The sequence below is a fragment of the Merops nubicus genome, unplaced genomic scaffold (assembly GCF_000691845.1).
Source record: "Merops nubicus isolate BGI_N331 unplaced genomic scaffold, ASM69184v1 scaffold8231, whole genome shotgun sequence".
NCBI lineage: Eukaryota > Metazoa > Chordata > Aves > Coraciiformes > Meropidae > Merops > Merops nubicus.
Window position 1 is genome coordinate 1 of NW_008586168.1, and position 27,749 is coordinate 27,749.

General features: G+C 43.7%; 1 protein-coding gene across 1 annotated transcript in view; it reads right to left on the reverse strand.

Moving 5' to 3' along the window:
• Positions 1-10,252: 10,252 nt before the first annotated feature.
• The window catches only part of LOC103780862, a gene marked incomplete at both ends in the record, with an annotated part of 28,792 nt that continues 11,295 nt past the window's right edge, over positions 10,253-27,749 (reverse strand). The window contains 2 exons of the mRNA XM_008948557.1: positions 10,253-15,976; positions 26,742-26,914. Of these exons, the coding sequence (XP_008946805.1) occupies positions 10,253-15,976; positions 26,742-26,914 (5,897 nt within the window). The remainder of the gene's footprint in view (positions 15,977-26,741; positions 26,915-27,749) is intronic.

A 27,749-nucleotide genomic window follows, 5' to 3' on the forward strand; every position in this document is an offset into this window, starting at 1 on the left:
TTTTTTTTTTTTTCTTTTTTTTCCTCTATCCCCCCTCCCGTGGAATTTCTTCCAGGGTTTTTTGAGTCACAGCAACGCGGTGGCTGCCCGGAGGTTTCCATCTGCTGCGCGTTGCGGGGGGATGCGGAGGGATTAAATTACGCTGTGTGGAACGCTTAAAGCCTACACCAGAGCCTCCTAACCCTCCGAGATTAGTTGGTGGTGTTTGGGGGACTTTGTCCAGGTAGGGGATGCCGGAAGGGTGTTTGGTTCAACTTTTTAAAAGTTAGATTTAAAGTTTCAGCATGCAGCGAAAGTTTCTAACAACTTCCCCTGAAAGTGTGGTCATAGTTTTAAATTTAATCCAAACCTTTTTATTCAGCTAAAACAAATCTTTTTTATTCACCAAACCTTTTTATTCCTACTTGCTGTGTTAAGCTCCAACTCCTAAAGTCATTAAGAAGTTTTCTTAATATTTGCTTTACCTATAAGAAAATGGAGCAGTTTTAATTAGCTGCGTGCCCTGATTAATCTCTTTGGTTTCCCAGGGGTTTATTACAACACAAAAGAATGGCTTCACAGGTAATTAAGTCTTTGCATTAAGATACACCAAATTGCATATACAAGCTGCCAGCACCCAAGGAATTAACTGACTCTACCCAGGGAGATCATTATCATGTTTATAAGGTGCCATACAATAGCTGTGGACTAAAGGTCTGTAATATTTATCCCACAGTGAGGCAGTTGGGAGATTCATTGCTTACCAAATACCCAGTCAAGGTATTTCAGGTAAAATGCTGGGGCTTTTAGTTTCAAGATAGTTTAAAGATAGCTTCCCAGCTGACTCCAGGTGCACTCTGCCCAGATTCTGGGCCTTCAACTGTGGTGCCAGCTACACGTGTTTGGGTGACACAAGGAACATTTCCTCTTCTTCAGAGCTCTCCTTTTAATGTTAGCAGACAAGTAATGATACCAGTTGGACCTCTCAGAGCATTCAGTCAGACCCGCACGTGGAAAACTTCTATGAGAGTAAACAATCAATTTATTTTTAATTTATTTTTTTTATTGTCCTTGTTCAATTTTCTATGAGCAAAAGGAGAGAACAGAGTTCTGACCAGGTAAATTTTGTGTTACAGGAGAACTTTCACATCTAGTCTGAAAGCTGATGTCAAGGATTCCCCCTAGATGTGCTCATTGCTGCTTTTAACAATTCAAATCCCTGTACAGGAAAGGGAAGAATATATCAAGTGACCCCCAAAGACCAAATCAGATACTGGAATGAGTGAAAATGCTGAGAAATCTCTAGACTGCCAACATCACCTGAACTGCTAGGTACAGCTCGCTGAGAGGGAAACAGCACGTACAGTACAGTATCCTGAGGAGAGTTCATTTAGTTGAAGGACCAGGAGCTGGTAGCATCCACTCTGACAGCCAGGATTAGGATCAAACAGAGAGTTAAAGTTTCTGGGGAGAGCAGCTCTCTCATATCCTGCCTCCCAAGCAGCAGGAAACCAGGCATGGAAAAAGTTACCGTGATTTCTGATACAGGTACAGGCATTCAGCCACCCTCTCATTTATGGGGGGAGTTAAACTCTTTTGTCATCTGGAAACCATTTCACAAATAGCTTCTGCAGGTATAACAGCTTTGAGGAGTGGGGAGACCCCAGAGAGAATAAAATTCATTAAAATAAATTTTGATTTTCTTTGCAAGGAGCATTTCAGCCTGGCACAAAGCCATGGACACGAACGAGCTACATGCCTCCTAACAAAGCCCAATTTAGCATTTTGGGAATTAAATGGTCATTTTGCTCAAATGGCATGCCTCTCCCTATTGATTCGTCAGCCTCTTGCTCTACCAAAACCCTTTCACCCACTGCTGAGCAATGTCAACCTACCTTTGTCACAAAAACATTTCCACTCTCCTGCCAGTGCCCTCTGCTATTTAAACACAGGAAAACTGGTACGCCGTAACTCCAGGAACAGGGTGCTAAGGTGTGCTTCATTACCTGATTTTCCTGTGAGAATTCATTACTCTGTGTTAATAGAAGGCTTTGGGGAGGAGAGAGGAAGCAAGCTGAACAGCAACAGGAAAACAAGAGATAAGCAACATCCCAGCAAGGCTGGGGAGACAATTACAGGACAGGGGCTGACTCGGAGGCTGCAGCCTGCAGTGACTCCCTGTCTGGCTTAGGCTGGGAGCCCTCAGATCAAAGAACCACGAAAGAAAGCATTGCAAAAGAGTTCTCCCGAGGGCCAGAGCTGCATAGGAGCAGGGAGGGTGCTGATGAGAGGGACTGGGCTCTGGGAGACATCCTGCAGGGTGGCCTTGCTGGAGGCCAGGCCCTTCCCTAGCTCCCAGGGAACAGTTAGCCTCAAGGAAAAGCCAGAAAGCATCAGGATGAGCTGACATTGGGGGAAACTGTTCTGGGGGTTGTTTTTTGTAAATGTGGGTCCCAAACATTTCTAAAGAACACCATTATTTTGTAATTGAGTGAAGGATTTTTTCTCTGGTAGATCCCCACTTTTTCCTTTTCATGTGTCCATGAAAATAACACTGACCAAGCTATATGTGAGAAGTTAGGTTGCAATATTAGGGGTGGAAGAAACCCTAGAAGAAATAATCATCTTCCTAGTTCGTCAGTGCCAAGAGGTTCATGGCACAGGTACAGCCAAGTCCTGTTGTGACACTGTAGTTACCTGACATTACATTGGCACAGCACAGAATGGTGGGAGTTGGAAGGCGCCTCTGGAGATCACCCAGTCCAACCTCCCTGCTAAAGCAGGTTCACCTAGAACAGGCTGCACAGGATCACATCCAGGTGGGTTTGGAATCTCTCCAGACATACCTTGCCTATGGTGCTGGAAGGCAGAGCACACAGATGTATAGAGATATACATATATATACATACAGACACACACTTCACCACACTCCTAAATGCAGAACCAGCACATGAATATTCTCCTCAGGCATGCAACATTTTTACCCTACACCCGGGAATATAGGAAACTGAATTACAGAAAAGTTAGAAGGTACTTAAATTCAGTGCCTTCAGAAGTGCTGGATTCCAGGCCATCAGTTTAGGCTGCATTTTTAGAAGTCTGGACTCTGACTTGAGAAATGTCATCAGAGGCCCCATCATTCAGGCTATGCTCCACAGTCAGGGTGCCTTCAGACTGTGGGTGGACACCTGGTGAACATACTGGTGACCCACTCCACCCAGCTCCTGTGAAATCCATCTTTTTCCCATAAACCATGTCACTTTTACAAAAAAAAGCACTCGGGGGGAGGGGGGATGAGTCAGCCCTCAAAAAAAAAAAAAAAAAAATATGAGAACATCATGAAATGTTACATTAAATGTAAAAAAAAAAAATTCAAAACCAAGCAAACAAAAAAACCAAACCCCACACAGTTCCTCTTAAACTTGCAGTCTGTTTTTTGAGAATACAGGATGAACTGGATCACATTGTCAGTTTTTCCCTGTGAGCATGAAAACAAGGCTTGTTCTTCTCCAACTCTTTAAACTGAGGTTATCAGTAGTCTATAGTCTACCAGCAAATACAACTTGCTCCTAAGTTATTACTTATTTGCTTATAGACTATAAGCAAATACAAATAATACACTTAGTGCCCATTTTAAAGATCAGTTGCAACAAAGACAACCATATAAATATACTCCAGTTTCCTGAGCATTAAAGATTTTCTTGTCTGAATTTCCTAATCAGAAGTTCAGAGTCATAAACTCTGCAAAACCACAGACCCAATTAGGTGTAGAGCAACCTGGCTGAGATATCCAAACCACTTCTGTAACCAACACCTGAACTTTCTGTTTCCACTACTTTCCACATATAAGTTGACCACAACCATTATTTGTGGTGGTTGAAAATTAGGTCGTGCAATTCCCAGCAATGTTTTTTGGCAAGGCTTTGGGATGGCTGTCCGTAAGCTCCCTGACTTTTGCCTTAACCTTCTACTTGGAAAAAAAGGTAAATTTAATGATAGCCCATTATATTTTGGAGCACCAAAGTGATAGGAAGCTGTCATTTTGCAGATTTCCAGGTAAGTAGTATAATTTTTTAGAAAACCCAAGGCTGGACTCAAAGCCTCAAAAAGTTCAGTGAAAAACTTCTCTAGCAAACCAAGTTCATTTAAGTTTCTACCAGAAGAGCAAGATTTGAAGAATTCTGCATGCAACAGAAGTTTCATGTACCATCACAGCATTCAAAAAAAGAAAAAAGAGAAGATGTGGAAAATCTTGGAGACATTTAAATATTCAGCAACACTGACTCCCTATTTTGGCTCATTTAGCAACATCAAGAAGAGGTGGGAGTTTCAAATGTCCATTTATTTTCATAACAGCTAAAATGTTTCCCTTGGTTGTTAGAAACTGAGCAATGCATACTTGCTTTTTGCTTTCATTCCAGGAAACAAATCCAATCTTCCCTGTCTGCTGCAGTTATTCTTAGCTAGCTTTGATATTTCTATCAGCTAGGAGAGCATAACAATGTTATCATGCTAACAAATTCCAAAGATTTTACATAAGCCTGTGGGAGCCTTGGAAAAAAAAAGGCTTTATTGATTACACTGTTTGTTTCATGAGCCAAAGGAGGTAGGAAAAACAAGCTGAAAAAAAGACTAAAAAAAGCAGTTTGATGAGTTTCAGTTTCAGGAAGCAAGTGCTCCATGTTTTTCAGAGTTTACAAAGAGAAGCCCAGCTTTACAGGTCTGAGGTTGGAAAACACCAGGTCGTTCAGGGCAATTAATCACTTAAATCCTACTCATCTCCATACAGCCTATCTTCTTAATTTGATTATTTTATCAGTTGGAATGAGACACCCCCTTATTGAAGCAAAGCAGAATAACTGGGAGTGTGGTGCTTGTAGGATGGTCTGGGTGAAAAGGGATCACAGGACTGTGCAGCATTCTCCCCAGCTATCTGTTAGAGGGTTAGGGCCAAATCCTTTGCTGATATCACTCCTCTGGCACAGAGATTTTGGCCCAACATCTACTGACTTTAAGGGTAGGCTGCAGCCACAGCCTTCTCTCCCACAGCTGTCTTGGAAGGAATGTACCAAGAGGTCACAATAAGTAAATTAGTGAAATTGAATTGGAAACAACCTTGCAGAGTCTTAGGGCAGCACAGATGAATGGGGCAGGTACCAAAGGAGAATTAATCCTGTCTGAACAAAGAAGAGTTCATCAGGAAATGCTTCACCTGGGAGGAGATCCCAAGCACACTGCAGCAAGGAGGAGGAGACTAACAGACTAGGGCTGGTTCTTGAGCATGGCACAGGATGGTGCACTCAGCATTTCACAGGGGCCTCAGAATCCAGAACAAGACAGCCTTCAATTGGAGCAATTAACATTTTTATGTTTACTGCAATTTCAGATGCAGACCTTCTTATAGGCCAAAGAGACTCTAGTAAAGAATTTATCTGTCAAAGTCAGTTTTTGACTTTTCCAGAGAAGCCAGGTAAGAGTTAAGGAATAGCCATAGCTAAATAAGCCTCACCTGCTATTAGCAATGCACATGTGGACTTCCATATTCCTGGACTGATATTGATAAGACAAGCTCCAAGGACAAAGATAGCAGGTGGAAAAACAAAGCAAAGGACAGGGCAAGTACTGTGGAGTTCTGGCCCTTCAGACATGTCTCCAGAGGAGTCTCTGTGGAGAAGCACTAGAGCAATGCAAGCATGCCAAGATGCTGAAAAACTGGAAGCAAGCCACATCTAAGTCATGGAGAATATGCCTGTCTGTAATTGCTGTTCTCAGAGTTGCCCTCAGCAGGGTTCAGAGCTGGGGCTAATCCTGCTTTGCATATTCTATCAGAAACAAGGACAGGGGAACGAGCACCAATTGGTAAATTCTTGTTAAATTAGTATCCAATTTAACAAGAAGCCAGAAGATAAAGAGTTGGAATAGAGAAAATATGGGGATCTGTAGGATATACAAAAACAATTTTGAGAAAATAGGCAACTTACTTGGAAGGAGCAGGGTTGAAAACTGCATCTGGGGAAAGCTAATTAGAAAAAAAAAAAGTAAGCTAAGAGGAACTTTTAAAAGAAAAGAAGGCAAAAATTGATGCTAAACTGTCTATCCAGATATTGGAGAATGCATTACAGAGTCCATGCTGGATTTCTTTAGCAAATGCTAAAGGTTTGATCAAACAGATGCAGTTTGAGAAACAGAAGGGTGTGTGAAAAAAGCAGCTCGTGTGTCATCCCTCCATGCCAATACCTACCTTACAAATATGTGGCTGAGGTTCTCAAGGGCTTTACAGAGTATTTTCAGTACAGCAAGAAATACCAGTGATTTGGCAGGACCAGAGGTGATTTACTTCTCTGCTTTTGTGTAGCAGAGCCATACAAAATAACCGTGGTGGTATCACATACCTAGTCCTCCGTTGCTATGTGCTTTGAGTACAACAGGCCATGCTCCCAAACCAGCACTTTATAAATACCTCACACTGACTTAGAAGCTGCCTAAACCAGAGGCCAGTGGTCCAGTGGCATCCAGAGTAGGTGGCAAAATTCCCTTTCACTCCTTAGAAAGCAATGTGAATTATCCATTGGGCAGGAGTGAAGTTATCTTAATTTTAATCTTCCATGAATAGAAAAATACCAAAAATTAAGTATCAAAGGCTTCACACGGGCACAATTCCCACAGAACTCCCTATCCAGTTAATTTAGCTCAGGACTGCAGGCTGAGCTGCCTGCATCTCCAAAAGCACGACTGAGGATAACAGTGACAGTGAGATGGGAGGGAAAGAGAATTACAGAGACAGGCAGGAGAGAAATTGCCTGATGAATTTTGTGCATTTCATTTATGTGTAAATCACTTTCAGCTCTTTTTCCCTTTGTTTTGTGCTCCTGAGATGCTGCACACCTGGGTTAATTTTGCAGTTAAAAAAAAATAGGAAAACTAAGCTGCATAATCACTGTTTTGATGAGTTTCCTTTTAACTCCAAACTCTTCTTTTCAGATGCTAACGACACAGCCTCAAAACTCACTTGACTGATCTGAAAAGCAGTTCTACATTCCATACCTCATCCAGCAGACTGTTAAAATATTTAATACTGTATTTGTTATGCAGATAAAGACCAAGTCAGTATTTACTAAGGAGTGAACGTTCTTTTTAGACTTATTGAACTTGCCAATTTTTGATGGCAAGAGCAAAGCATGAAGCAAATCCAAAAGTATGTCTGGACCAACTTCAGAAACCTTCTCTGACCTATGTATAGGACACAAAGAATGTTTTTCAAGTAGTGATCTTTGCTGATGCCAACTGCTGCAACATGCTTCCCCTATAATATTGTTTAGGTTTGTTAGTGAGGTGGGACAATGCAACAGAACTCTTCATTCTCCAAAGAACAGCGGCAGCGATGGGGAGACTTTTCCCCAGAGCAAAACACATGTCCTAGAGCAGGGCAGTGCCACAGCTCCTCACCCTTTATGGCTGGTGTTACGTGCTCATGGCTCTTTGCTCTCCTCCCTCAGCAGCACCCTCAGCCCCAAGCTGACTCTGTGAGCAGCTCCACAGGCCTGGAACACCCAAAGGCCTGTTAACAAACAGAGCATTTTGCCAAACCGACAAATCAGCAAGTGATGCAATCTGTTCTGGGGACTTACAGAGGCACATCTGGGAGGGACTTGACAGCCTCCACTTCAGAAAGCTCCTCAGCACTTCTTCCAGGAGACAACGGCAGTTTGTGTGTACCAAGCTGAATTACAGGAATTTACCAAAAAACCTCATGCCACCTCTAAATATCCCTAAATTTTTGCCATGATTTCCAATTTTGTTCTGATTTTGGGGCTAATACTTCAGCCACAACCTCCTTTCCAAAAAGAATTGTCCTTTTAACTGAAGATTTGAAGGGAGGCTGTTGGTGCTGTACCTTCAGATACAAAAGCTCTCGTCAACTGAACACTGTCCCATTCCTAAAGGAAGTGGGGGCAGGAGTCACTGCAGACAGTTCTTGGATCTACTGTTCATTACAGGACCGTCCTCTTCCCAGTGCCATAGCCACAAAGGAAAGAAATTCCTCTATTTCCTCTACAGGAAGAAATCCCAATAAGGATTTCAGAGTCAGATCACACAACTTTGCTCTCCTCCTTTTCACTTCTCAGTTCAGTGGGATTTCAACAGACCTTGTAAGAGATAGAGCTATACAGAAGCAGTGGAGAGGGGAAAAGCAATGCCAAAATCATTCAGAACATGCCATTTCCTTCTCCTAGATTTAATATACTTACTACTATTTATTTTGAGAGCTGGGAAGGATTCTTCCTCCCTGGAGTTCTTTTTTCTATCTGGCCCAAATGCCCCCAGTCAAGTCTTAGAAATGTGCTTTGTTTTTCGCAGAGCTATCATAATATAGCCTCTGTAAGGATTATAGGGTAATAAACAACTGGAAAACACTCTGCAACAACTAGTGCTGGGACTGGAGTACACAGTGCATGGAATATAGCCTGAAATTTAATGATGCAAAGCCAGTTTTAAGCTCAGAGGAGACGTGGGCTGGTTAGCGTTGGACACGGTGAAGACAGACGAGCCAGCTCAACTAATGCTTTTTACTTCTATTTTGTATTATAAATGCACATTCCTCTAAGAAAGGAGCCTGGCCAAGAGCAGAGCCTCCTCTCTACCTGTGAGAGTCCTGTGTTCATCTGCAGTGCTGCAGTGGCAGCCAGCTCCACGGGCAGTGTCTCCTGTCTGTTTGCACGCTTGGCATGCGTGTGACAGCACTTACAGCTGCACTCCAAAAGCAGCAGCTGCCTGTTGATACAAACCCTCACACTGGAAAAACAGGTGATAATGAATTCTTAAAGCATGTGCAAGTATTAAGCAACTCCTCTATGAATTGCCAGCAGCTGTTTCAGAACCCTGCCCTGCTTGCCACAGGTATTTATTGAAAGTATGATACCCGCCCTGGCATAAAACACATGCCTAGACATACACATTGCAGCCCCAGAGTCCCTTAAGGCCCCTGAGCCAGGCCAGGCCAGCAAATTGTTGGGTAATTTCAAAGCTACCCGCTGGGAAGCTTCCCATCATGTAAAGGGAAACAGAAAGAAAGGAAAGGAGCTGGAGAGAAATAACCGGGTCAAATTTCCTTGTCGTTTTACAGATCCTCAAAGACAAAGTCATGTAGCTGTTGAGAATTGCAATGCTTCTGATATTCTTCAGTCACACATTTTGCTTGCACACTCACACCAGATTCAGTCTCTGTCCCAGACTCACAACAGGAAGAACTTTCATAGCAGCAGAAACACTTCAGGTATTTTCATTTACAATACAGTTTTACCATTTTAACCACTAAGGAATGTGGCACTGAAACATTTTCCCTCCTTATTCTATACTTGGATTGTATGCAGACCATTCATTGATGTTGTCTGGAACAAGTCAGCATTTCACTGTACTCTGCTCTGCTGTTGTCTCTTAGCAGTTACAGCTATAGCTCCTTCCTCTGGCATGGGAAGGAGAGGGACAGCATGCAAGAAAGCTGCTGAGGTTACAAAAGGATCAGTCACATCACTAGATAAAGGGAAAGCACCTGTTCCAACATCATTTTTTTTTTTTGAATTAACTGCACATCAAACAATCCAAATAGCAAAGTAGTAATGCACCAAAAAAAAAAAAGTCTTAACTTCATTAAAGCAGTTACTGCTGGCTTTGGAGAATAAACAACTCTTAGGCTCCATGAATCCCAGCTAAAACGAATCCACATCTGAAACAACTCCGTGTCATTAGAAACACTGAATAACCCAGTGATCAAAGGCACTGTCAATACAATTATACTACACGGGAGGATAAGAGGGAGGCCTAGACAACTAACAGTGTGAGTAATTGGGTTAAACTCTGGGCTTGTTTTCAAACACGGCAATCCACCATGCGAACGCTGCAGGTCTCACTTAACTGGGTCACCAAAACTTTGCAAAAGCCTACTAACTTAAGGCTAGGAAGTGCTACTTGTTTGCTTAACTTCAGGCTACAAGATATGAACCTTGGGAAGTGTAAGCAAATCCACACAGGTCTGGGCAGGAATCTGGACCAGCAGATGGAAGAGTTAAGAACTGTGCTCCTCAGCTCTTAGGGCTGCTGTGCCCTTACAAATTATATCAGTTTCCTTCCACGTAGTCCACGTTTGGAAGCAACAGAAATTAAAGAACAGAGGTAAGAGGCATGCCCTCCCACACTGCCCCCACAATGAAAATTGTATCCCTGTCCAGCCCCGGGGTCCTGACAACCATTTCACATAGTAATTTGGAGTAAATACCTTTCAGTAGGTAATCCTGCCACAGCCGTGTCCTGGAGTTCACTGAGGTCAAGGCTCTTAGGCTCAGTGAATGCAGCTGGTGACAGGTCTCTTTTGGCATCCTGGAGTGAGCTTTCACATTCCAAATTCATCTTGCTCGGCAGCTTTCCAGCAGCAGGAAGATCTGGGCATGCAGAATGCTTCTCCTGCTCCCACACAGGAGCAGCCGGAGAGCGATTTTCGTGCAGGTCTGTCTCCTGCTCTTCAGTGCTCGTGTTCACAGCCAAGTCACCCTCAGCAGTGACTAACATCCTTGCAGTACCTGTTTCAGGGATGTCTCCAGTCTTTTCCTTACCTCTCCTGGCTGTGCTTAACACTGTGTCACTGATCTCTTTCACATCTCCCTCCGTCGCGTTGCTAGATTCTACTTCAGAGCCAGTTTGCAAGCAGTCCTCCTGGCTTACTTCATTTTTTAAGTAATCTATTAACCCACGCACAGCCACCTTTTCTTGCTGTGCATCTTGTGAATGTTCCGATGTTTCCAAGCATTTCTTGCTTACTGGATCATCCTGTATCATCTGCGTGCCACTCTGAGGTTTAACATCACGCCTAAGGTCGCTGCTGAAGCCTGGCTGCTGATTCTCCTCGGGCGGCACCTGCAAACCCTCCGGCAGCTTCTGGTGAGTGTAAGGGCCTCCCGGGACGAGTGCTGACGCTGCCATGTCAGAGGTGCTCCCAGCAACGCCTGGACCACCACACTCACTTTTCTCCTGGTCATTTGGCTTGGGATCCAGGCACTGTTCAGCAGGACTTACATCCTCTTCAGATGAAACCGGTCCTGCATTACACTCTGTGATCAAGTTCTTGCCCTCTGTGGCAGCAGCATCTACTAAGTCACTCTTGTGTGTGCTGCCTGTGGAGAGAACAGCTACAGCGGGTTGTTGCTCGCCGTCAGAACCTGCAGGGAAGTTCTCAGCTGCTGCCCCATCAAATGAAGCTGGCCCTTGCTGCTTTATCTCTAAGCTTATTAGCCACTGGGGATCAGCGCCACCGGCACACACGCCTTCCTCTCCTTCCATCTCACTGCTCTCTGGGTGCTGGATGGTTTTCTCTGCCTTCTGCAGGCTTTCCAGAGCACGTCCAGCAGGTGTAACGCCATCCAACGTAGGGACCACTTCGAAACAGCCACCGGGCTGCTTGTTTTCCTCGGTGTCTTGGAGACTTGCTGGTGGCAGCTCTGCCACTGTGTTTTCTGGATGCAGAGATTTGCCCGTGGCAGCTCCGTGGGAAGTCTCGGTAGCTAGAGACACCTCTTGCCCCTCTGCTTCTCCTTTGCCCACCTTGTTTGGTTCTGAAGAGTTCTCAGAACCACACAGTTCTGCTCTGTCCTTGGCTGCTGGACTCTGCTTGACGCCTGCATGGTTTTCAGACAAAAGTTGGGGTAATTCAGCACTCAATGTGCTGTGGACAGTTTTTTTAAATATCTGGCTGATATGCTCCCTAAAATTTGGGAGGCTGGAGCCAATGTCCAGAGAGCTGCAAGTCAGAGCCTCATGCTCCCTTCCAGAGTTCCCTGCAGACTGCTCGGAAGCACTAATCTCTGCCCTGCTTATGTTATTGTTCTCCTTTGAAAGCTCTTCCCGTTTTTCTGAATTCCCAGCTTTCTCTAAGATCTCACTGCACTTGTCATCTACACAGATATTGGTTGCAATTTCCTCATTACAGCCTTCTTGTTTACCAGCAGATGAAAGACTCAGCAGCTTCCCTTCTAGAGCAGGGAGAGCTAACACAGACGCTGCTGAACTGTCACTTTGCTGTTCTTTGAAGCTTACCTCACTTTTTGTTTCTTTGGATTTAATTGCAGATATCTCTTTCTTCAGCTTCTCAGAACTGAATGGTGATAAGTTCCCAGTACTCTGCCCCAGGTTTAAAGTCTCTAGTAGGGCTACACTTCTGTCTCCATCACCCTGAAAACTTTGGCCTGGAACATCCTTTTCATTCACACTCATACTCCCTGCTGAGCCGTTTTCTGAGCTTGCTGTTTTACCTGTGCTTGCCCTGGGTGAAGGATCTTCAGACACCTGAGAACCTGCAGCAATCTGCAAATCAGAGTTGCCTTCTAAGGTATTTTGGCACGAGACAACTTCCAGCTCATCATTTAGTAATTCCCCCCCAGTGCCATTGTTGGTGTTGTTTCCAGGTTGCTGGCTTGGATGGCTGAGTGCAGAGGTCTGTGTAAAGGGGGCTGTAGGATTCTCTTGACAGCTACCAGGCTCCTGCGGTGGCTTTTGAATGCAGCTGGATTTACAGGACTTATCAGGGGGAATTACTTCCCTGTATGCTTGTAATGATGAAGGAGATCCTTGTGCCCCTGGACTTTTATCACTTTTCACAGTGCTTTTTTCTGTGACAGAAGCACTGTCCTCACAACTTATCTCCATGTTGCCATCTTTCTGGATGATTACCCCATCAGCAGTCAGATTTTCAATCTTTTCCAAGTTTTTTACCATTAATGGTGTTTTCCCTTGAGTTTCTGGACAAGATATTTGAGGGTCATTTTTCTCAGCATTATCAGAAGTATGTGCTATTTCTGTGTCACTTGGCAAAGCACTTGCTGAATTCTGTGTCCCTGGAAGAGCATTCATAGCAGCAGCAGGGCTTTCACCAGTATTATCCTTTATCCTGCATATGCTGCCTGGCTGTTCATTCTTGTCAGATTCTTTACAAGACGTATCACTATGACATGCTGCTTCATGCTGACTAGCTGAGATCAAAGAATTATTGCCCTGCTCGGGCTCGTCTGAGTTTTGCTTACTGTGGCAGTTTTCTTCTGCCTTGAGATCAGTTTTGTTTTGCTCGTTGCTATCTTGCAAATTAAGTGTGGTCACACCAGGAATATTTTGCCTGTGTTTGCTGCTGCACAGATCCTCTGACACCACAGCACTGCTTTTATCCTCATCCTTTTCTTTTGCTGTGTCAGAGTCGCATTGGATCAGCGCTGCCTCTGGCACAGAAGAGTCTTTACTAAGGTTGGTTGAAATTGTTGGAGGTATTTCTGGTATGTTGCTGTGATTATGTAGGTCCGATGGCCGTTCAGGTTTTTGAGCCCTTTCTTTGTGTTCCTGATCATCTGCTTTTGTGACAGCTGTCAAACTGCTTTGCTGCTTCTGTTGTTGGAGTCCTGTTTTTGAAACCCAGGCACTGTCACCAGCAACAGACCCTGACTTCTCCATGGGCTCTGCAGCTGGGACACCTGCATCTTCCTGCAGCTCTCCAGTGCTGCACTTGGGGCTCTCCAAAGAGCTGCATGTGCCACTCTCAGAGGGGTGGCTGCTTTCACTGGCAGGGCTGTCAGCCCCTTCCTCCACGTGAACTTCCCGGGGAGTGACTCCTGAAGTCCCAGCCACGGCTTGGGAGGTTTCTGAACAAGCCATCTGCATAGTCCTGGGGCTTTCTGCAGCCCCTTGCTCCAGCTGAGCTCTCCTCAGGACATCCAGTTTGCATTCGCTTGCCAGTGCCAAATCTTTGTCCCCCACAGAACTTGTCTGGTGCTTCTCCTGTTGAATCCCCTGATTTTCTTCACCATCCACAGCACTGCCTTGTGCAGCTGCGGGTCCTTGCTCTGCATCACCGTGAGGCACTTCAGTGATGTGACCAACCTGTTCTCTGGTTTCCAGACTCCACGAGGCCTCCTCAGGTTGCAGAGCCGTGGGATCCACACTCCCTGCCAACTTCTCTACGCCCTGGAGCTCGAGCTTTGATTCTGACATTTTTGCACTCTCTTCTGACTTGCTATAGCTCTCAGGTTTTTCTTGGCTTTCAGTTTTGCATTCAGATACCAACACAGTTTCTCTAGCAAAAGCCTTTTCCCAGGACTCATCCTGCTTACTCTGCTTAATATTATTGTTCTTAGAGTGGAGGAGCAGTGAACTGTGTGCAGCAGCTGAACAAACCTTCTCAGCAGTCCCGTTACAGTCTGGCTGCCCCAAAGTTCTGTCTTCTGCCTCAGTCTTAAAGCAATCAAAGCTCAGTGGGCATTCCTCCCTCAGAGACTGCGGTGAAGCCATGAGCTTATTCTCCAGGCTGTCTGTAGCAGCTCTTCTCTCTGTACTCCTCTGCTGTTCAGGTTTATAAACAAGAGAGTGTGAATTGTCTCTGGGCAATTTAAAGGTACTGGCTGAATCTAGAGGCTTTTCCCCAGCTTCTTCCCCTAGGTCACCTGCTGAAGTCTTTTCACAAAGACTGAATTCTTCCAGATTGTGTCCCAAGTGGGTATTTTCTGCATGCTGGTGCTGGCTACCACCAGAGTTTAATAGCTGTTTTTCTGCCCCACATGATCCCTCAGGAAATCCACTGTGTTCTGTCACTTGAGTCTCCTCTGTTCTAATTTCATTTTTTTTTCCTGTTAGACTTGCCTTGGTTTCTTTTTGATTCAGCTCTGTGGATCTGCTCAGAGAAGTACTTAATACATCTTCTTCCATCAATAATCTTTTATCTATCAGGGAGTTTTCCTTGGTGGGACTGAGAATGCTTTCTGTTTCAGAAAGTATGGTGCTTTCTTTAGACAAATCCTCAGCTTTAATAATTTCATTGCTACTGGCTTCATCTTTTTGGCTTTGAGTTGTGACAGCTGATTTTTGTTCTTCCTTTTGCTTAAAGGATGAAGGCACACTGAAATGCTCAGCACTAACAAGCTCATCTGCCTTTTGAAGGTCTCTTTGAAAAATGGGTTCAGTTTTTTCAGAGGCTGCTTTCACTGCTTCACTCCTCATTGGATCTTGAGAGTCTTTTCCAGGCACATATTCCCTTGAAGGCTCTTCAGGCTTTGGTACCAGGAAGAGATTTGGAGGGTTAGAAGGCAACTCTGACATTAAAGTACATGCTTCTGATTGCTCCCTTTTGCTTCCAGATACAGCTAGATTTGCTTCATCCCCTTTAGCTGTTGTTACAGCCCCTATCTGTAGATTACAGACTTCACTCATCTCAGTGAAGCCCTGAGCATTCACAATTGCTCCAAATTTTTCACTGTCTGAGCCCCCTGTTGCTGGATAATTTAGGATTAAGGTTTCCTTTTTCATTAGCAGACCCTCTCCACCATCTGTGTTCTGTCTACCTTGCTGCATTACAGTCTGTTGCTGACCTACTTCCAAAACTCCTCGCTCCTGCTCGGCCTCCTGAGCAGTAAAATAATCTCCTGCCTCTTTACCCTGGGGAAACGTGCTGACATGTGGTTCCCTCCTGCCACCCAGCTGTTCACTCTGCTGGAGCAATCCTAATTCACTCAAACTCCTTGGTAGGACTCCTTGCAGTTCTGCAATAGCTGCTGGAGGGCTGGGCCCCAGGTTTGGGTTCCTGGGATCATTCTCACCATTCTTCATAGAAGTGGCAGCAATATTGTCACATTTTGGGCCTCTATCCACACATTCATCATGTGCCCTTCCCTCCTCTTTGTCATCCACTGGAGCTGGTGATGGCACAGCTTCACTGCAATCTGAGGTGGGTACCTTGTCACTGCTGCTTGTGAGATCTGCTGTGACATGTTCTTTGGCAGAGCCTGCAGGAGGCACTGGGATAGGCAGACTTCTCCCTCTGGCCCCTGCAGCCTGCATTAAGAGATCAGAGCCTGTTTGTCCTCCAGGTTCGTGCAAGATCGTGTTCTGTCCTGTCACCTCTGCAGACACCATGCTTGAGTTTGGGTTGGGTAGATCTTCAGCACTGTAGCTACTGATGCCTTCCTTAACGACGCTGCCAACAATGGAAACGTTTATTTGTTTCATGTCAATAAAGAAGCAAAGAATATGAAGCAGATGAAGCAAAGAATAAAACCAGTTTGTGCCGTGGATGTTTCAAAGCCATGCAGTGCATGCACTGAGAAGCTGGTAATCTGCTTTCAGGAGTTAAACCATCAGACACACATTACACTGATTTAAATGCTCATTACTCTGGAAAATGTCCCCAGTCTTCCCTCACAGCCACCATGCTCATGGCTTGCAGTTTAACCATTCCAAAGTTTTAGTTTAGTGTGGAGAGAGGGGACACACACCTAACAGACTAAGGGAGCAGCACGGGAGAAAAGTAAAAAATGAAATCCTGCAAAAACGACCAGTACCTCCAAGAAAGGTTTTTCTTTTCTGCTTCTGTGAGAGTGTTTTGTGCAAAGCCAAAGGCTGTGCAATCTGCAGTCACTGCTGTTCTCTGGCTATGCTTTTATTGTGGAGCAGAAGATTAAGAAGGGCCCATCTGTTGAATATTTTCTCCAACTAATCAGCACCACTGATTCTCACCAAAAGGTCAAAGGTCTCAGCCTGCCATACAATGATACACACCCTATGAGGTCATTTTATTGCAGTATTTGATTTCAGTGCATATAAACCATTTCTATGATCTCTCTCCCCACCCATTAAAGATAAGATAGAAAAAAATGGAAATGGAGATATGTGGGAGCACTAACAGCAGAGAAGAAGCTAGTCTTAATATTTGTCTCGTGCACTGTGTGTACCTCAGTTTCCACACCATGGCCTGCAGGTGATGAAATAGGTAAATCTCCCCCCATACCCTCCTATCCAAAGCAAGTTACACAGACAACACGTTGCCAAATGCTCAGAAGTAGCTATAAAAGATGCTAAAAACCTTCAGAATTATTGCACTGAAAGATAAAGTAGTCTTTAAAAAGCTATTGAATTTTCCTAGATTAAATATAAGCCTCGAATCTAAGGTAGAATATCTATAACATAGAATTCCTGTAGAGTTTAAACAAGTTTCAGCAATGCTTGGCAATGGTTTGAATGTTTAAATTGTAATAACTACATTTCATTTAAGCTTTTAAAAATTGTTTTGCCCAGTGGAATCTATCACAGAAAACACCTCTCCATATAAAACTTGACACTGGGAGCAGCAGAGATGGCTGTGCAATATTTGGCACCTGCTGGATCACTGACAACATCGGGCATGATGGAACATGAACGAATCAATGAGGAGGCTTTCCCTAAGGAAGGAACACACTCCATCATTTGACATTAAATTTGCACTCAAAGAAGCTTAATTAGAAAAGGAGGGGCAAACCCCAAAACTCTGAGTTGGCAAATGGATAGAGAAGTAGGAGTCAATTGCCATTCCAGCTTTTTCTTCCTATTGCAGGTTTATCTTCTTCCTGATTAAATTGCTCGTTAGTAAATGTGTGCACAGTGTTCTTTGGCCTGGAAGCACCTTGTATCAGAGGCAGGGGGATGGTGTACAGGTACAGATTTTATCTGTATCAAGGGCAGAACAAACATGGGGGGGATGTTGGCGTGTTGGAGCCCTCTAACCTCTGTGAAATTGAGTGTTGGATAAAGTAGATACCACCTACAATTCCAGTTTCTCCTTATCTCTTATCTTTAACCTCTGGTTCTTTACTCATTGTTAATCCCATCTGTCAGAAATGGAACTTTCCAGTTCTATCAGGAGTTCAGAAAACCATGGTAATAAATGTGGGATTGAAACACTGGCAATGTTCATCATACAGACCAGATATAAGTTTGCATTTTACAGATTTCAGCTGACTGAAATTTCACTAAGACCTTCACAGACATGACTTTTGTTACATTAGACTTCTACCTGCAACTATCAGATAAGGAACTGTTCCAAATATTCCTATATGTATATATAAACCCATGAACCATCTATTGCCATGCTGGTAGCAACTTTGCACAGTCACAGGAGTAAACGTGTGGCTTAGCAGGTTCAAGGGCAGATGACAATCCTATGAAATAAACTATTCAGCATTATAAAGAAACTAAAAGAATTTTTCTGGTGTTCAATAATGCTAAAAACTTGTTCATTTTACTCAGGAGTAGATGAAGGAATTGGGACAAGTCTGTAATTAATGTATGCTGAACAGAATTAAAGTGACAGTGGTGTGACAGCAACTTAAACTATCACTTTCAGAAGGAAGCAGCACACATTCATCATCTCTGCTGCTGCAGCTTGCTTCAGTGTTTTATTCAGGACATAACAGAGAGCTGAGAGGTGTGAGTTTCCTGTCTCAGTAAGACACCACCAGGCTGACCAGTTTGGCTATCCTCATTTAGGTTTCTCCTGATGTAGGGAACAAAACCTACATCTTCCTTTTCATTTTCTGTGATCTTGCTTTTCTGTCTGCAAGACACTGCCAGGGTTAGACAAACATCTGTTGGGAATGACTTAAGCACAGCTGATCCTGCTTTAGGGCAGAAGGATGGACAAGATGACCTCTTAAGGTCACACCTAGTCCCATTATCTTCCACTCTTTTTAAAGGGAATAACACTGCAGGGAAGTGACACCACATGCTGAAGATAATGCCCCTGAGTAAAACCCAATCTACATAGATGGGTTGCCAATCACTAATTACCTGCAGGGGGCACGTATTTTCAGACAACTCATCAACATAAAGCTATGACCTTAAAAGTTATAGTTTTAAATAAAGCAAAATAAAATGTGATCTTTGTTGTCTGAACTAGCTTGATAAAAAAAGGGAGAAGTTCATACTGTAGGGTAATATTTAAAACATGCAAATGACAAATCATGAAGGAACATTAGAGTTCCTTGTGGTTTGTGTAGAGCTTAGGGGAGAATGAGTAATTTTGCTAAGGATAATTGCTGCATGTAATTGATATGTTAAAAAATTGAAATGCAGTCCTGCAAAAACCTACATGCATGTGTAACCTGAAATATGCAAGTGTCCCACTGCACTCAGGAATTAAAGGGAACTTTTTCCTTATCTTGGAAGTTAAGCACACAGTTAAGGATTTGCAAGTTCAAGGCCTTAACTGCCTTACTGCCCATATGAATGATATCTTGGACTCCATCAGTCTGAGGACTTGTGTTACAGGAGCAGCTGAGGAAACTGGCCTTGTTTAGCCTGGAGGAAAGGACACTCAGGGGAGACCATCTCACTCCCTACAATGTCCTGAAAGAGGCTGTAGTGAGGTGGGGGCTGGTTGCTTCTCCCAAGTAACAAGTGATAGGAAGAGGGGAAATGGCCTTTGTGCTAGAGGAGGTTCAGGGTAGATACTGGGAAAATTTTCTTCATTAAAAAGGTTGTCAAGCATGGGAACAGGCTGGCCGGGGGAGCGATTGAGTCACTAACCCTGGAGGCACTTAAAAGATGTATAGATGTGGCCTTTAGGGGCATGGTTTTGTGGTGGATTTGGTAGTGTTAGGTTAACAGTTGGACTCTGATCTTAAAGGTGTTTTGTAACCTACAAGATTCTACGATTCTATCCTTCCAGTTACATCATCAAATAACAATGAGTTAAAACTTTGCCTGTCTGAAGTATGTGTTTTACATAACTAATTACTGACAAATTGTTGCTTGGAAGTGTGCTGCAAATTTACCAAGTCATTTTTAATACCTGTTAACCTCTTCAACCTTCAGAATGTACTGTGGCAAGTTTGACTTATCCTGGAACAATTTGAGAGTACTGCCCAGTTACTGAGGTGTTCACTAGGACAGCACTGCCTGGTTTGTGTTTAGGGTGTGAAGCTATAAAGGATGTTAAGAAATCCACGACTTAATGGTGCAGCTTCCATAAATACTTCTGGATTAGGAGCCATACCAAATCTACCAGCCATTAACACTCAAAGGCACGACTTCCATTACTCTCTTTTGTCAGCCACAAAGGCAAGAGTTTAAAACCAGAAGATTAAACCGAAGATAAAACCAGCAGCAGCTAGAGAAAAGCCCCCTGGCTTTTACAGTCTGAGGGTGGGGAGGGTAGAGATGCTCAAAAATGTTAAGCCAGCTTGATAAACAATAAGAAATGATGATCCAACAACAGAAAATTAGGTAATTTAAAATTTCCCTTTCATATTCCTTTGTTTTCCTTCTAAAACGTGCAATAGCTGCTGAAAGGACAGACAGCCTTCCCACCCCAGTCACACTCGTGAGGGAAAAACACCAAGTGCTGAAGCCTGTGAAGCCCAGAGGTCACATACGGTCACCATCCATGTCGATGTACTTGGAGCCTGAGTGATTACATTCCCAGGAGTATAAAAGACTGAAATCTGAGGACAAATTTAGAAAGTGCTGAAGGGGACAAATGCACGGCCAGCTCTGCAACCATGGCACACATACAGATGCTTCTGAAATGTTTCTGTTCAGTTTCTCCTGACACACAAATGATCAGCATCTACGTTTAGAGTGTACACACTTGGACACGCTGTACCAGAGGACTTGAGTGAACTTAAAGAATCCTGCCTTTAATCTGTCCCTGAGATATGGAAAGTTAATTAGGAAACATCAAAATAATTTCCACATTCCTATTAAAAAAAGTCAGCGTTTCAGAGGCAGAGAAAAATCACTATTTGAATTTTTGGTGTAAACACAGACATGAGAAATCCATCATCACCAAAAGGCTGCTAACAGCAGCCAGCTTCCCCCACCCTCTATAAGCTTTCAGGAAAAAGTGAAGCAGGAGTAATGATTTATATGATCCTCCTGGGAACCCCCCACCCCTTCTCCCCCCACCTCCAACCATTTTTCACCTCCTTCCATACACAGCCTCAAGTGCAGGGCCTGCAGCATTTTAAGTCTGACCGAATGAAAGAATTCTGACAATAACAAGTAAGCTGTATCACTGCTGCAGCAAACGTGGCCAGATCTTCAGTTCCAGTTCCACACGTGGCTCCTGGGCTCTGCCCGAGATCTCCGGAGGGGCAGCAGGAAGCCTGGCACTGAAGGGAAGGTCCCACAGGATGTGTGGCAGCCTCAGCTTCTCATCCTGCCGCGGCTGTGTGGGTCCCAGGGGATCTGTGCACAGCACTGCAGGTGGGAGAGAGGCCAAGCTCATCCCTAAAGAATGCTTCAACTGTTTCTGGGTGTGTACCTTTTAAATCGCTGCATCTGCCTCTTCCTAAATCTCCTGGAAAAAATGTCTCTCTGAGGTAGTTGTCCAGGATTCCCCAGGAGTTTTCCTCTGTCTGAGCACCAGAAAGCCATGGTTACATCTCACAGACAGCAATGCAAAGCCTGAGGCGTGCTACCTGTTCTAATTCAACATGTTTATTACACACTGAAAATTCACACATTAATTGTTGATGATATGTCTTATTAGTCCTGTATGCTGAAAAGTAATAGGTAAAAAAACCTGGACTGAAACAGTTTTTTTTTAAAAAAAAAAAGTCACAGATGTTTTGAATTCCAAAACATAAGAATTTTAAAATGACTGAAACGACTTCTGAGAATCTGAAGGATGGAAGAAAGCCACCCAGAAGACTGGAAAGAGGCAAACGTGGTAGTTTTCCACACAGAGATACTCCAGCTGAAGATGGCAGATCACGTGCTTTTAACACTCTAAGTTCACTTCAGGGTGGAAAAGATGTGTTCAAAGCAGCACATGGGAGTGTGTTAAAAATAAACTGCCTGGAATCTGAAACTTCAAAGATTTTCCGTTTATTGTCTTTGCTTCTACTTTGGCAGGATAACACAGAAGCCACCCAAACCAGGCATGTGCCAGCAGTTCAGCAGTAAGGCTAAATAAAAAGTCATTGCCTGAGCTCCCCCCATCTAAGAAGTTTCCTGAAAGAAGAATCTTATGAATCCCTACAACCTGACTCATCCACGTAACCCCCATCTCACAAGGCTCAGTTTTGCACGCTCAGGTGTGAAGCTGTTGTAGACACCTAGAAGGTAAGTCAAGGTGTTCTCAGTGCTCACGTTTTGAGCAGGAAGCTGTGGAGAACTGCAGCTGTGCCATGTCTGAACAACACATTCAAAAGTGCAAATTGGTCACAGAACAGCATAAAAATGGATATGCTAGTAGTAAAAAGCAAGGCTGCACTTGCTGCAGCCAAACCACAAATACTCAGACCTCAAGATAACAGACTACACCCCACACTCTGCATTACCACTGGCCCATTTAACACCAGTTTGGACAGCCTAATATGCTGGGTGAGTGACGAGCAGCCGTGTGTTACTCAGCTGTACTCAGGCCACTGTCTCAAACCACATCAGTGTAACTAGTTCCTTCTTCACTTCACAGGCGTCCAAAAGGCCACCTGCAAGAACTGCTGACTCTGCTGCAAACCACTGCAGCCCAGCTCCAGGGCTTGTTTTTCCATTCATGTTTAGTGTTCCTGTGCCTGCTTCTAGCTGGAGCCTGAACTTGTGCCTCCACTAAAATCCAGAGCCACAGAGAGAAAGGTTATCTGGCCCACTTCCTTGCTGTACAACTCCTGGCTTCAGTTCAGACTATCAGATACCTCTACCACCAATACAACAGAGAAGAAAGATACTTGCTACTTTGAAAAAAATCTTTTGAAAAGCTGCTGTTCTGAGTCCCACAATATGCCAAATCATCATCATGAAGAACAGCAGGTTTTGAAAAGAACAGCAGCACAGATACAGTAATCTGAGGGTTAAAGTCTACTACACCAAAGTCAAACAAAGGAAGGAACAGAACTTGCTTATAAGTTTCACAAGACATTTAGTAGGTTTCTGTGTGCTCAGAGGAGATGCTGTCAGTAAGACAGGCCATTCCTTGTTGGGTTAGAAGCCATGGTGAGGTCTCCAGTCAGGACCTTGTAGCCGTGTTTGCCACAGAGGCCATTTTCAATGGCAGGACTGCTCGACCTCACCCTCAGGATGAAGGTTTAAAGGTCCACCCATATGAAGAGATGAGAAATGCTACAGGTCTCATGTCAAATATTCAGGTGACAATGCTTTGAGAAGCTTACCAGAAGTCCCTCCAATAGTGGCAATGCTATGGATCTGTCTGTGGGCAGTATTCAGTGGTTTCCCATTCAAGAGGAACTTGAAGCTGACAGTTTCCTCTTCACAACACCCCCTCCCCCCAACATTTCATCCCTCTTCTTTACTAGCTGTGCCCACACACATTTCATCAAGAACAAGAACATTTTCCACCAGAGTGGACAAGAGCAACAAGCTGACACTTTCCTCTTCACAACACCCCCCCCAACATTTCATCCCTCTTTGCTAGCTGTGCCCACACACATTTCATCAAGAACAAGAACATTTTCCACCAGAGTGGACAAGAGCAACAAAATGCTGCTACATGGGTGAATACAGCTTCCTTCCTGGCTGCTTGATACGATTTTGCCACCTGCCATTTTTTTCCTGGAGACAAAAGCAGAAGAAGATATTGCTGACCAATTGCCCTCCCCCAAAGTGCCCTCCTCAATTTTATATATTTGAACTTTAACAATAAAGCAAACATCACAGAAGTGATGGAGAACCATTTCCCAGGGCTCTTGGATGGGACATTGCTGACTTTGTGTATCTGAGCTCCTTACATGTCCACAAATGAATAGAGCAAGATCAGGAAGTAAGTCTCTGCATACTTCTTGCTGCCTTCTGACAAGATCTAGGAATCTCTTGCCCTTTAACATACTGCACTGCACATTCCATACCCATTTTGCAGGTGTGGAAGATGAAATTCAAAGACATGAGCTGCTTTGATAAAGTTCACCCCTGGGAGTTAGTGTTGGGTCGTGGAGTTGAAAGCACACTTTGCATTTTGAGTGTTTCACAGTGGTGTTGTCCCCACCAGTTTCCTGGTAGCTAGTCTAGATCAGAGGGCTGGAGCACCTCTGCTGTGAGGGAAGGCTGAGAGTGTTGGGATTGTTCAGCCTGGAGAGGAAAAGGCTCTGGGGAGACCTTATTGCAGCCTTCCAGGACTCCAAAGGGGGCCTTTTAGAAAGATGGGGACAATCTTTTTAGAAGGGTCTGTTGTGACAGGACAAAGGGTGATGGTTTTAAACTAAAAAACAGGAGATTTAGACCATATACAAGGCAGAAATGTTTTTACACTGAGGATGGTGAAACACTAGCCCAGGTTGCCCAAAGAGATGGTAGAAGCCCCATCCCTGGAACCATTCCAGGCAAGGTTGGCCAGGGCTGTGAGCACCCTGCTCTAGTTGCAGATGTCCCTGCTCAGTGCAGGGGGTTGGACTAGATGAGCTTTGAGAGTCCCTTCCAACCCAACCCAGTCTGTGATTCTACAGGACAGTCCTTACAGTCATCCATTGGAGAAGTTGTATAAACAAATTCCTTAAAAAGTGGACAACAAAAATAAGCACAGAGATGCTTCCTGAGAAACAAGAAAATACACAATGTAAGCCCTCTGGGGTGAGCTCTGCTGCTGCTTCATTCACAGGACAGAAACATTGCACAAGGCAGGTCCTAGCAGTTGGCACAGACACTGTATGAGGTGGCTGCTGGTACAAATGCTGTCAGTCAGAGGGTGTATGGGTGTTGCAGTTCTAAGTACACTCTGATATCTGACATTGTGACATCTGACATTTCACAGACAGCTCCAATTTGCTGGAATGCTCATCATTATAAGGCCTACTATAAAATACAGCAGTTAGTAATACTCATTTCCCTGAATATTTTCCCCCTTCCCATAAACTGCACACTGCTAAGAATAGCAGAAAATGACTATTTTACTGTCACAAACATCCCATTTTAAGTAGCTTGCAAGAAATTTACATTTTCTTCAGCTAGGACAGCATGATTACTCACCATTGCACACATACAATGTAGTCATTATGCACAATACTGTCAAGAGAAACTACAAGCTGGAGGGTACATGTAATATTTGTGTTTTGATGGTTTATTATTTCAGTTAACATCTGAAATTCTCACCCTGTCCAAGTGTACACCACAACTCCATACTCAGTTTTTTCTAACTAGTGTGAATGACATCTATGGCTTTCTTCATTTGAAATGGAAATGGACAGAAAACCTTCAAGACATGAGAAATTCATCCAGGGAAGAGCTGTTTCATATGTAGACCTTGTGCTAGATAGTAAAGTGGTGCCACATTAGAAAAGAAATAACCAGACATTCTGGGAAAGAAGCACAACCTTTCATCACCTTAAACCTTAAGTCTAAATACCTTAATCACTGTAAACTGGCTTTGCTCAGACTTTATTTTCATTAGATAATTAAGAGATGTTAGTGGCAGCCAGAAAAATAGAATGAATGGTAAATATCTTCCTGTGTGTGCTGAAGTACCACAACCTAATCATAGAACCGTTCTGGTTGGAAGAGACCTTCAAGACCATGAAATGCAACCATGAATGAATGATGAGCTCTGTAGCACAGCCAGACTGTCCCTTCCACAAAGGCAGCTGTTTTTTCTTGGGAAGACTTTTTAGATTATACCATGTCTCTAAGTTTCCCTGAAATTTCCCTGATGTGGTCAGTTATGATCCTACTTGGTACCTGCACTTGGACTTAAACTTCTGTAAACTGTTATAAACTGATATCAATCATTATAGAACTGAATATTGGAAGGGACCTACCATGATCCAACTGCCTGACCACTTCAGGGCTGACCAGAAGTTACAGCATGTTTGAGGCCATGGTCTAAATGCCTCTTAAACACTGACAGACCTGGGGCATCAACCACCTCTCTAGGAGGCCTGTTCCAGTGTTTGACCACCCTTTTCAGGAAAGAAATGCTTTTTTTCCCCCCTAAGAAATTAGGAAGAATAAAGGATGAAGAGTTTATTGCCTGGTACAGTATTAACAGCATTTGAAATATTTTACTTGACTACTGCTTGTTCTTGTTTTCCATTTGCCCATGTCTTTTGCAAGAGGCAAACTGGAGAATCAGAAATGGAAGCCAGGGTTGGTGGAAACAGGCCAAAAAAACCCTAAAACACACATACTCCACTTAGGATTCAGCAAATCTTTCTACAGTGAAATCTCCAATCTTTATGAAAGTTCATGAAAACACTACCCAGAGCCTAAAAAACACTACACATTTATCAGCAAGTTACTGCCTCTCCTTCTAAGTTGTAGCTCTTCCAACCCAGGTGACACTGATGAAATGGGAAGTGTGGTGTCCTGTGTGAAAGATCTGCTGGCATCAGGTAATGTCTTCACTGCAGGAGATGACAACCCCAGTGGCATGGGAAAATGAGAGCAAAAACCTCAATGCTTCAGAAAATATTCCCTTTGGGATAAAATCTCAATTATGCTGCCTACTGCCATCCTTCATAGCCCCCGAGAACACCATAAATCTGAAAATAGCCCTGTTATTTATTATTTATTAGCACCTATTTATTTAACCAGGTGAATTTTAAGATATTTAGAGGAGTGCAATGCAAATAAATCTTAGCAGGGTTGGTACTTTTGAGTAGGATTGTTAGAGCTGAGCACAGCATTTTGCAGTTGTTTACAATTACTTCTTACTTCACTATCACATGCAGCTACAAAAAGCTCTAATGTTTGTGCCTCAGATGAGAGTTTATTAGCATGAGCAAAAAGCATGGGAAGGTTAAGTCAGGGGTTACTACAACAGCTGGAGTCTTGTTTAGAGTTATGCAAGTAAGGCAAGAAAGCCAGCTTGGTAAACAGTAAGTAGTCTTGTTTTGTCAAGTTATTTTGAAGACTACATCATCAATCAGGATGATAGATTTTGAAAATTAGTTACACAAGAACAGAAACTTAACAAACAGTCCCCGGCCATCAAGAGCAGCAGGGCTTCAATTTGGCTCACAGGAAGAAACTTCATTTCTCACCTTGGAGGTCCTGGAACTGATAGGGATATGCTCTCAGCCAGTTGCACAGCAGGAGGAAGAAGATCTGAGATGTCCCGACCTCCAGATCTTTCCATGCTGTTTTCCTGAGGGCTTCCTCTTAAATCATGCCCATGACCAGGAGGCAGGCCCCATTCGGAATCTTGTGGAGTGCTCTAGAATGAAAAAAAGAACAATTTAAATAGAATTGAAATTACTGTGGAGAACACACAAGCTTAAGGGGTTTTGTCCTGCCCACTGACAGACAGCTTCTGTGGCACATTTCACTACTTTGATGAAACTTGCAGGTTCCAAAGCCAAGTATCTTTTTTTTCTCAACAGAAAAACAGAAGGAAGTGGTTCAGTCAAAAATAAATACTAGGGAAACAAGAATGCAACAATTGTTCTAAAGCAGCCAGGGCCTTCACTGACCCAAGGAAGGTATCTTCATCTTTTTTTCCAAGCTTGGCAAATGCTAAACAAGTTTAAGATGACAAAGGGGGGAAATGGGCTATAAACTTCAACACTCATAATATTAGCAGGATCTTTAAAGTCAAGTTAGAGATAAAACCAATGTCAATCACGACTCAGCACTTGAATCCAAGTTCAGATTCTTTCCCTCTCACTTCAACAAAGCTCAAAATGCCTCTGGACTGAACTGGAGGACCTGACTCTCCACCACTCTGTCTTTCTATAAGAACACTACAGGAAATGCTGCAGTTTCTGTAGCAGTGGCTGCAGAAATGCTACTACAGAAACGTGTGAATGCTGCACCACCTCTCTGCAAAGGTAAATATTTCTGTGGGATCTTCACCCACGGGGACATGCCTTTACAGGAGTGGATTTGTGTGTGTGTGTTTTGTTTCTGCTGCAAACTGGTTTTGCTCTAGGGAGGAACCATGTCCTGTGCAGGTGCCAGGCTGTGACCCGTGGTGTGCCTGCAAAACCCTGGGATTCTACAACCCTCCTGTGGGGCTGCTTATGACAGGTAGAGGCACCTTCCTGCTGATG